Source organism: Sinocyclocheilus rhinocerous, unplaced genomic scaffold, assembly GCF_001515625.1.
Source record: "Sinocyclocheilus rhinocerous isolate Xijiao unplaced genomic scaffold, SAMN03320098_v1.1 scaffold14, whole genome shotgun sequence".
NCBI classification, from domain to species: Eukaryota; Metazoa; Chordata; class Actinopteri; order Cypriniformes; family Cyprinidae; genus Sinocyclocheilus; species Sinocyclocheilus rhinocerous.
Genome location: NW_015629561.1, coordinates 1,305,521 through 1,316,491, shown reverse-complemented (window position 1 = coordinate 1,316,491; position 10,971 = coordinate 1,305,521). Strand labels below are relative to the sequence as shown.

At 36.2% G+C, this 10,971-nt stretch overlaps 2 protein-coding genes across 2 annotated transcripts in view; both read right to left on the bottom strand.

Annotated features, from left to right (window-relative positions):
- Window positions 1-5,755, bottom strand: part of LOC107739275 (inhibitor of nuclear factor kappa-B kinase subunit epsilon-like) — a 13,479-nt gene extending 7,724 nt beyond the window's left edge. Inside the window, exons 1-9 of the mRNA XM_016551339.1 lie at window positions 5,537-5,755; window positions 5,256-5,342; window positions 4,408-4,529; window positions 4,176-4,313; window positions 2,802-2,937; window positions 2,483-2,664; window positions 2,112-2,272; window positions 1,776-1,886; window positions 874-1,053 (exon numbers count right to left, since the gene is read on the bottom strand). Of these exons, the coding sequence (XP_016406825.1) occupies window positions 874-1,053; window positions 1,776-1,886; window positions 2,112-2,272; window positions 2,483-2,664; window positions 2,802-2,937; window positions 4,176-4,313; window positions 4,408-4,521 (1,022 nt within the window). The 5' untranslated portion in view covers window positions 4,522-4,529; window positions 5,256-5,342; window positions 5,537-5,755. The remainder of the gene's footprint in view (window positions 1-873; window positions 1,054-1,775; window positions 1,887-2,111; window positions 2,273-2,482; window positions 2,665-2,801; window positions 2,938-4,175; window positions 4,314-4,407; window positions 4,530-5,255; window positions 5,343-5,536) is intronic.
- Window positions 5,756-7,023: 1,268 nt separating this feature from the next.
- Window positions 7,024-10,971, bottom strand: part of srgap2 (SLIT-ROBO Rho GTPase activating protein 2) — a 136,663-nt gene continuing 132,715 nt past the window's right edge. The window contains exons 22-23 of the mRNA XM_016551340.1: window positions 10,600-10,918; window positions 7,024-9,635 (exon numbers count right to left, since the gene is read on the bottom strand). Of these exons, the coding sequence (XP_016406826.1) occupies window positions 9,168-9,635; window positions 10,600-10,918 (787 nt within the window). The 3' untranslated portion in view covers window positions 7,024-9,167. The remainder of the gene's footprint in view (window positions 9,636-10,599; window positions 10,919-10,971) is intronic.

Here is a 10,971-nt window from a genome sequence, read left to right as displayed (position 1 = left end):
TGCAGCAGTCATATTTGTCTGTCTAAAAAATGCGCTGAATATGCGTTCTGTGTGAATGGCTTGCTTTCGGTTTTAAACCATTCAAGATCTTCTCCGTATTGAGCTTTTATATTTCTCTAATATTTTGAATGAATAACGTAGCAGCAGCCCAAAGAGCCGAAGCGCCATTCACACAGACTGCATTTAAAAGCATATGAGACGCAGTGAAAAGGAATAAACCTACACAAATTCGTGACGTATTTTCTAAAAGTTTAAACTCTTTTAACTTTGCATGGTTTTCTATACATCTCTTGTGTGAGACGCGAGTGCAGCAGTCATATTTGTCTGTCTAAAAAATGCGCTGAATATGCGTTCTGTGTGAATGGCTTGGTTTCGGTTTTAACCTAATCAAGATCTTCTTTGCATTGAGCTTCTAATATTTTGAATGAATAACGCAGCAGCGGCGCGTCTCGTGGGCTAGACTAACAAAACATTAAAATGAAACAACGTCACTCACATCATTCTCACCGCATCTAGCCACTGATGACGCTCCCTGATGCACACCTAACATTCAAATGCAAATGTTTATTTAAATTCGACTAATATTCATTCTTTATTCACAATCTCCTCATCACAGGCAGGCACAGCACTCATTTCAGCATGTGTTCGTGTTTGTGTGTGCTGTCTGCATCACTCATAGTACGTGCCTATATCGTGCGTTATATCAAACATTTTTGCTATCGATATCGAAGAAGGTGTACCGTCGATAAATATCGATACCGTTTTATCGCCCAGGCCTAGTTGGACCACATTTGAATGAAGTTGCATGGAGTACTTCAGTATTAGATGCTGTAGTGAAGAGATAAGAGATCTGTTCTCAAGAAAATCACATACGTGTTGTGAAAGTGGATGTAGATGCTGTGTGTTGTGGCCTGCTGGAGAGAGAAGATGTGGACCGTGATGCCATGCAGGATGTCAGTGGTGGCAGCAAAGAACTGGACGAAGCCCCAACACTTCTCCTGATTGGCCTCCAGTATGCTGGCCAACACTGGGACCAGCTGGGAATTCAAGCCCCTGTGAAAAAAACAAAACAAAAAACAGAGCCATTAGTGATCTGCTGCCAAACTCCAAGCGGCTTCAGTGTTCTTAGAACTATCAAGGATTTCTTTCCAGCATGTTACTCATAATGCATAAAAGCATGAGACTTAAATGAGTCACAATAGATGCCTGTTTTTAATTTGACGTGAATGAAAACAACTCAATGCAATGAGCTGTAATACTGTGGACCTTGGTGTTGATCAGTACAATTTTCAGTAGACAAAAAAACTCAGGCAAACACAAAAATTACACATGACCGTTCACACCAAGAATGATTACTATAAATATAAGGATAACTATATTTTTGTCCACACTAACAGATGATCACATTGTTTATTATTTTGCATGAGCTGCAATTATGCAGTTTCTATAATTCATCGATTGGAAAAAAAAATTCTGAATGTGATTCCAACAATATTGTTCCTCTGTGCCATTATCATTATTGTTGTGGTGTGGACATCCCTATTCGCATGAAATTGGAATAATTATAAAAATTTCATAGTTATATAGTGATTGTCCTTGTTGTGAATAGCCATTTAATACAGTACAACATAATGAAGGATTGGATTTCCTTTCAAAGTCAGAATTTAATTAGCATATAAATAAATAGCATTACTGATTGAGGTCCATTTACAATTTCCTTGACAATATTGTCTGTCCACAATGTTTTTACCACACTTTTGCATAGAGAAACTCACTCTGAGAGTTGGCAGCAGTGTGGCAGTCGGTAGCTCCATTCAATGGGTCCGTCCTCCACCTTCTGCACACCTGCTATGGCTCCCTCTGGCTTCTCTGTTGTGATCTTGTACCTGGAGAGTGCACCATAATTCACCAAAAATAGCACAAAAACAAGCCTAATATAAACGTTCTATTATTTATGTTTATTTTTAAAAGAAGTCAATCTTTTAGCTCTTTCTTCATTATAAATTATTTTTACAATTATTCTATAATTTTCCATTATGATTAATATGTAATTTATTATAATAAATAGAATTAAACAATTTTATAGGTAATTTACAGATTAGATTTCTTACATGATTTTCTTGTTTCTGCGTGGACCTCCATATGGTATAAAGGGAAGACTGCCAGTGGCAGCATGGTAGAAGGTGACACCAATGCTCCACAGATCCACAGACACACCATAAGCTTTCTGCTGGGGCTTCTTCAACACTGCACGCTCATACATGTCCGGATGCTGAACCACACAAGCACAGTTCACAAAAGTTATTATTTCAGATACTACATTTATTCACAGACAGATGAAAGGAGCCACATCAAACTCCTGATTACATTTCTGATAAGCAACTGCATGTGCCGTATTTTCTGTGAATCACTAAAAAAATGCAGGAAGAGGCATTTTTCAGCATTAACCATTTTAAGAAATGCAATAGCATTTCCTCCTTACCAGATATTCCTCTGTGCCATATATGGACACAAACTTCTCATCGTCCTCCAACTCACGGGCAGCACCAAAGTCCGTCAGCTTGTATACCGACCGCCCATCCTCACTCACTTGTCTCATGATATTGCCAGGTTTGATGTCCCTGTGCACCACCGCATTCTCCCGCAGGTGGTTCATTCCTTGGACTGTATATGTGCAAATGGGAGAAAAACAAAATCTGAAAAGAGCTCTATTTATCTACAGTAATGCCTCGTAACACGTTCATGTGTAATGGAGAGGAAACTACTGATTTAACCATTTAATTTCCTCTGTTGGTCCTTACCCACACACTGTAATACAATGAGGAACTCAGACTCAGGAAGTCCAAACGCATGCTCTGGCTCCTCTAGCAGGTTCAGCAGGCTGCCACCTGAGCAGAACTCCATGACCAGAACCTTCTGCTTTGGGTTCATATGCATCTGACATGCACAGGAATAGAACTGAAGGCAGTGCGTTTAACATTCACCTCTCAGATCTAGTTTAGGTGGGGAGTCAAACTAGTTTAACATAATGGAGTATATGTTGAACATCACCTGACCAAACCCAGGAAAACAGGTCTCATCACATCTGCTTGTTGGAAAAATCGCCAACAGCAGTTTGAACTGATGGTGATATCTATGGACTTTCAAGGTAATCAGCTAACCTAGTTGCTTTTATTGTTGGCATTTTATAACATTTTAATATCAGAATGTTTGTGCAAAGATTAAAATTAAAAACTTGTATTATTATTATTATATTTTTATTGTTTTGAGGTCAGTAAGAAGTCTCTTACGCTCACCAAGGCTGCATTCATTTAATCAAAGTTCAGTAATATTGTGAAGTATTATTACAATTTAAAAAGAATCTATTGTAAAATATTTTAAAATGTAATTTATTCATGTGATAGCAAAGCTGAATCCGTGTCACATGATCCTTTATAAATTATTCTAATATACCGATTTGGAGCTCAATAAACATTTCTTCTCATAATCAATCTTTTATTAAAACCATGATACATATTTTTCAAGATTCCTTGATGAATCTAAAATATATATATTTTTAAATTGTTTAAAATATAAATATTTTGCACAATTATAAACATATTTACTGACTCTCCAGTTCCTTGCTGTAATAATTTCTTTAAAAAAAATAAAAAAAATAAAAATAATCTTACTGACCCATACTGAACTTTTTTTTTTTTTTTAACAGTAGTGTACATAAATGATTTCAATACAAACGGTTGCAACATAATTATCATCCTTGTTTTAGGCTATTTCTAACTCTTAAACCATACAATGACTGTAATAATTTCTTTAAAAAAAAAAAAAAAAATAAAAATAATCTTACTGACCCATACTGAACTTTTTTTTTTTTTTTTAACAGTAGTGTACATAAATGATTTCAATACAAACGGTTGCAACATAATTATCATCCTTGTTTTAGGCTATTTCTAACTCTTAAACCATACAATGAGTTGAGTACTAAAGGTGAATAATTATCAAATCAATTTCACTGCACTAAATACAGCAGTTTTGTGCTGTTCTTTAGAAAGTTGGCCATAAATGACCCTGATACAATGCATCATGAGAAACTCAAACATCAAAGCACTGTCTGAAAAATCAGCGGTACCGTGGCTGGAAATTTTTGAACAGTGTCACAAACCACATCAGATACGTACCTCCTCCACAGCAAAGAGTTTAACTATGTTGACGTGATTGAGTCTCTGCAGCACCTCAAACTCCCTCATCTGAACTTCATATGGCCTGTTGTAGCTCACCAAGTTAAAGACCTTCACAGCAACCAGCTCACCTGTTTTCTACAGCAATATAAAGTGTCATTTAGTGTAAAGTGTCAAGTCTATGAGCTGTTTGTGTAATGGAAATGGGAAAACTGTAATAATGATAAAGTACTTTGTTTCGTGCTTTGTAGACGCTTGCTGTAGCTCCCTGACCAAGAACATCATCCAGCGACCAAAGGTGGTTTGCTGTACTTGCTGTCATTGTGTTGACACAAGCGGATGACATGATCGGATCTGTGTATGACAGAAAAATAATCAAAGATTCTCTAGAGCAGGAAATATTTAACGCTAAGTTTCTCTCATGATTACCTGTCCTCCAATAATTACTGCATTTTCACTCATTGGATTAATGAAGTATCCACAGTGGCCCCAAAACGTACATTTTAGACACATTTTTCTTAGAACTTCACTTTAGAACAAAAGGAGTCAAAGTGCATTTATTTAGAAAGGCATTTATTAGAGGTCCGATATTAAAAAAGTAATAACAAAGTAGTAATAACCTTGAAACCAAGAATAACCCTGTGTATGCATGTATGTATGTATGTATATATATATATATATATATATATATACATCGATAATAATAAGAAATATTTGACCATTTTCTCCAAGAATATATAGATTTCTTATTTTCGTCTCAATAAATAACGTCTCAGTAAATCACAGCCAAGGATGATATATATATATATATATATTTCAGCAGTAGTTGAAATATATATTTTTACAGTACATATTTTTACAGTATATACATTTACAGTATCATACTGTTCATACTGTAAATGCAAATAATGTTGCCAATGAACTCCTGGTTAGTACCTTCAAACAGTATGCTAAGTTGAATGAAAATAAGTTTTAAGTGCTTTAATTTTTAGAGCTAATCGTAAGGTAAACAGAATCTAAATACATATTTCTCTCATCCATCCAACTAACTTGCTGTTGTTTTAAGCAAAAGTGACTCACCGGTTTATTTGTGAACTCAACACGTCTCAAAAGTCACTCACATCACAACAGAAGCGTCAAATAAAATCCATTTCCTTTCAATTTGACCTGCAAACACGGAAGACACATACACATAATCATATTTCTCCAAAAATAAGTTATTTATGGAAAGACGAAAGACAGTCTAAATACACTGCCTCTGAGGAGGATTTCTCCTTCAGATCACCACAAACATCATCGCTATCGTCATCACACTGATTGACTGACAACACAAGAAAATCACAAAAAACGAACAAACCAACCATTTGTGTGTTAGATGCCTGCGCATTTCCCACTTTAATCCCAATTTGAGTTTTTCTATGGACTAATGTTAATTACACCTGCAGTCCTCTAGCAGAAGTCCTGAGAGCAGCTCGACGGAAACCATTGTGACCAGAAACTTTCCTTTCATTTCTGTCAGGAACTTCCTTGTTCGGTGCATCGCGTTTGAGTTAAGGGTACTGGTGCATTTTCTCTTAATATATGATTTTATCTTAAAGTTAGATAGAAGACATAACACAAGTTAAAATATTAAATTGTGGATCATCTTATGTCGATGATGTGCAAACCACTATTTTATTCCACTATATTACTAGACAACAAACCAAAAAGTATGTCGCCCTCTGGTGGACGGAATTTAAAGCTGCAATATGAGGCAGAAAGGCTAGTTCATACTTCTCTTATTAAAAGCATTTTTGTCTGACGTCTGTTCAGAGTGGAACGTATGACACAAGAAGATAACTTTGACCTAGATTTGCATATTCTAGTAGATTTTTTTTACAAGGTCTTCCTGTATTTCTGTAGAAAAAAAAAAAAAAACTAAAGCTGAAAAAGTGTCCTTATTTCCTGCGAAGGATAAATTATTAATCAAATTGTAGCACTTTAAATATATTTTACATTTCCTCAAGAAAAGAATAGGCGTCCCAAGGTTCTTAATAACAGAAAAGTATGTATGATTTATGTTGCAATTTTTTTTTTTTTGATCCTTATATTTTTTAATCCTTAGCAAGTGGACAAACTTCTAATGAAATTACTAATGAAATTCCATACTATGTTGGATTCTTTGTTTTTTTTAATTCATTTACTTTTTTGGTCCAGTGAATGAACACTAAAGAATCAGGAAATAGACCTGAAGTTCATGAGAAATGGGAGCTGCAGGGAAGGAACACCTGCAGATATGATGCAGTCACTCAGGTATTTTTAAAACATAGCTGCTGAGACAAACAACAAATGTTTGAAATGTTTGAAACAAATGTGTGAAAGCTAAATGTGGGTACTTTTTGTGTAATGGTGGGTTAGGCTATAATTGCTTAATGCTAGCCAGTGTAAGATATCTCGGATTGACGCTAAAACGCATCAGAAAGAGATCCATGCCCACTTACATATTCAAATTTAAAAAAAAAAAAGCTGGCAAAAAAAAAAAAAAAAATTGTGTTTGCAAAAATAAAAAAGGGTCTTGTAAAAATGGGTAAAAGCAATTTTTTTTAATTGAAATAATCTATGACATGTCTAGCAAGCAATTTTTCATTTAAAATGAAAAAAAGTGGCTAGTAAAAGTGTAAAAAAATATATAAAAAAAGTTAATTACTTTTAAACAATCAAAGAGACGTTTAGCAAGCTTTTTATTTAAAATGAACAAGTGACTGGCAATATTAGGAAAAATATAATTTTCTAATTTGTGCACTTTTTTATTGAAACAATTAATCAAATACACATTTAGCAAGCAATTTTTTTTATTTAAAAATGTTTACTACAGGAACTACACGTGGAATTATATAATGTATATTTGAGTGGCAACTACTATTGCTGTAACTGTACAATACTGTACCCCAAAAAAAAAAAACCCACAAACAAAATATGAAGAAAAAGAATGTACCTCTGTAATGTACACTATTGTATATACACAATATATTGTAAGTACATCTGAACACAGGTTTCTCTGGTAACAGATATCTGAATGGACAACTATAAATATATCTGACAAGACAATTCATTTTACGGCCTTGTTTCAATTGGACAGGAATTACATTTTAACAATAGTTATGATTACAAAAAAAGAAAGAAAATCACTTAATTCGTTCACAAACATACAATGCAGATTCAGGTGTATAATGATTGATTTCAATTTACACAATGAAAGAAAACAGTATGTGTGTAAACAGAGGCCTCGGCCAACAGCATACTATTAACATTACACATTAAACACACACCATGAGTTTCCTGCTGTCATTTGCATGTAAAAGTCCCACTCACAAAAGAACTCCAATAAGACAGTTTCCAGTTGCCTTTATGAGGTATCGGGAACAACATACACAGAATACGTCCAATCATTAATACATGAACAAATGTAACCACCTGTGAAGACATTTTCAGAACACGACAACACATTCAGAAAATAAGACGTTAGGAAAAGGCTTGTCCTCAAAAAAGTTATTTGGGGGGGGAAAAAAAAAAAGCCTGGGTCATAAACATCTCAGTCTGTCCGTAGATATTTTCCAGGAGTCACAGTCAGTCATGCATGTTAGAATGTACAGGGCTTGTAATGCTTCAAAGTGAAGCAGGCTACTTTTGCAAACCACCACAACTCATTTTCTAAGACAATAAGGCCTCGCTTAGGAAAATACAGACTTGTCCGATCCATTCTGTCGAAGGCATAATCAGGCAGACCGTGTGATGAAGATTGTCAGACTTTAAAGAGGCTTTTTGCATGCTTATCCTTTCTGAGTTGGAAAAACTGAGGAAAGCAAGCTACGTTTTTGCATGTGTCCCCCGTTAGTCTGTTTGAAGTCTTTCCCTTTGTTTGTATTGTAAAGCCGTAAATCTTTAAAAGCTGCTGTTAAGATTCAGAATATACATACTGTACGAAAACACACATACTAATACATAGATACCATGATACAGACCCAAAGGTGAGTAATGACCTAAGGAAAATTAAATAAAATTACGTTTTATTTTTATACACGGGCTATGAAGAAATAATGTGCTTGCATGACATTCCTCATTTTTAGATACTTTTTTCCAGTTATAATCATGATTATTAAACTTATACAAATCAACACCCTCTTTTTATGTGCCCGCTGATATAATAGTACAATAAAATGACTATTATATTTTATACTAACAGTTTATGACTGTTAATAATTTCAGAAGTGCTTTTGATGTGTATGGAAATGAATCTGTTTCTTAGGGAATCCATGTTCACCATGCAAATATCTTGTATCATGAATCCTCATGCAGAGATGCTCCTATTCCTTTATTTGGTGTGTTTAATTGCCTGTTGATGGCAAGATTTGTAAAAAAGAGAAGCAGAGACTGTGCCAATGTGGATTATATGAACTGTAACTACTGATTATTGTATAACAGATTCGTAGAATCTGTAGAAAAAGACAGATTTGTGATCAGGTTGTAATGCTGTTATGTGACAAGAAGTGGCAAATTCATATCAGGAAAATTTGTTTCTATTCACTACGATGCTGTGCCGTCTGTAACCTGCTTCAAGCTGCACCAGCACCAAAGTCTGAGGGGAAGAAAGTGTCCTCGGAAAGCACATCCACTGCTCGTTCGTCCTCAAAGTTTGACCCCTTTCCTATAAAATCAGTCTATATACAGGCGGAAAAAATCGAAACCACTAATTTTGGGCTTAGAGAAGAGTGATTGCTTATGTCCATGTCTCAATCCAAACTAAAACAGTGTTTTAAAACCACTTCAATATTTCCACAAGTGTATATTAATTCCACACACACACACAAACTCAAGCTCACTCACGCAAGCATCCAATATCAGTTTGAGTCTGTTAAGTTGTCCGCAGTTTTCTGTTAAGATCCAAAAAAGTCAGTATTAGAGGGTGCTCTTGGAATTCCTAAGAAACGGATCACAGATCGAGGCTGTAAACGCTCAGACCGGGCAGGACTTGTCGGTGGGTGGTGGAGGGGGTGGTGGTGTTGGCGGTATGGTGGTGGTCGGGGATCCCATCGCCGGACTGCCCCCGGCCGAACTGCTTTTTGGGAACACCACAGGCTTGGGTTTGGTGGCTGGGGGTTTGTTATCTCTGAAGGTGGAGCTGGAAGCGGACAGACCTGTGGTAGACATTGATGACAGAGGGCTCTTGGGACCCGAGCTCTTGCCGGGCCGGAAGGTGGAGGGCATGTCGCTGGCCGAACTGGCGCTGCGCTGCAGAGGATGCTGGGAGGAGTCGGCCTCACGGAGCAGGCGGGAATGAAGCGGGCTGGAGGGTTCAGACGCCCCTCCGCTCTTCAGCTGCTCTAGAGTGTCAAGCACAACGTCAGGAGCGTGTTTGACGTTGCTCTGCCTCTCCAGCTCTCGCAGCTCACTTAGAGCCGTGTTCATAGTCGCCTCAATGTCCTGAAAAAAAGAGATAAATTAAGAAAAACAAAAAGAGAAAATATGGATATAAATATATTTTATATTTATATTAATTTTATATAATATTAGTATATAAAACATATAATATAAAAACATTCTATTATTTTACTATTTTATTTTTAATTTGAATTCTTTATCAGTTTTTTCTAATGAATATTTTTGATGAACGGCACAAGATAGTTTCTTCTTATTTTATTCTTATAATTTCATTCAATTTAATTTAATTTACAATAAAACACTTGAATTCACACAGTGCATTTGCGGTCTCATAAATAAAACCAAAATTAAAAACAACCTTAAAAAGGTCACGAATAACATCAAATAAAAGTATTCCTTATAAAAGCCTGGTTACCTGGTTAACAGATCATATTTTGTTTGTAATATTTTTGTATATAACATTTTGTTTGCAATTTATACCATGTATATGCTGCAATTTCAAAAAAAGTTACCGGTGAACTGGCTGCTTTGTTTTTTTTTATGAAAAAATTTGAATGGTAGCCACATTTTGATGGATTTTAGTGGCATTTTCCAGTATTTCACTCCTTTTCAAAAAAACAACATCCAACAACTGCGATGCACATCTACAACAACTGTTGTGTAGCAAGTACAACAATAAAATTGTGAGATGTCCACACTCAGAATGACTGGACCGCAGGAACTCGAACTCAATTATAACCACAGCCGGGATCGATTCTGGCCCTCTATCCAGCCGTGAAATTACAGCTCAAAGAAAGATAAATAGGACATTCTAAAAAACACAGACACTCCTCTGGAGAGCTCAGGACTATTTCCGGAGTGGGAAAAAATTATTTTCTGTTTACATGCATATCATTCTTATTCAGTGTAAGTGTGTATGAAAACTGACAGGGTCTGAATGTTTCTGAATTTAAATAATAAGCAGTGCCACACTGAATGACATGCCCAGATTCTGGGTTTGTTGTACCTGTGAGCTGTGCTCCACCTGAGCGATGACCTCTGGGTCCAGTGGTCTGTGATTACTGAAACTCTTTGATCGTCCTGCAGGAGTGGACTTGCGGAGCTGAGGACCTTCTACCTTAGTCTTCAGAGAGGAGTGTCGGGTGATGGAGTTTAGGACACTGTGAGCACTGACCGGCCGCTTGTCTGTGCCCTCCTTGGCATATCCACCTGCTGGCATGGAGGAGGTCTTTAAACCCCCTGTTGCTCCGGATGAGCCCTCACCTAGTCCCTCCACTGGCCGGATTGTTCTACGGATGCTGGTCGCTTCAGGCCGTTTTCTCATCCTGAGATGGATAAAGTCATCATTTTCACACATATATATATATATATATATATA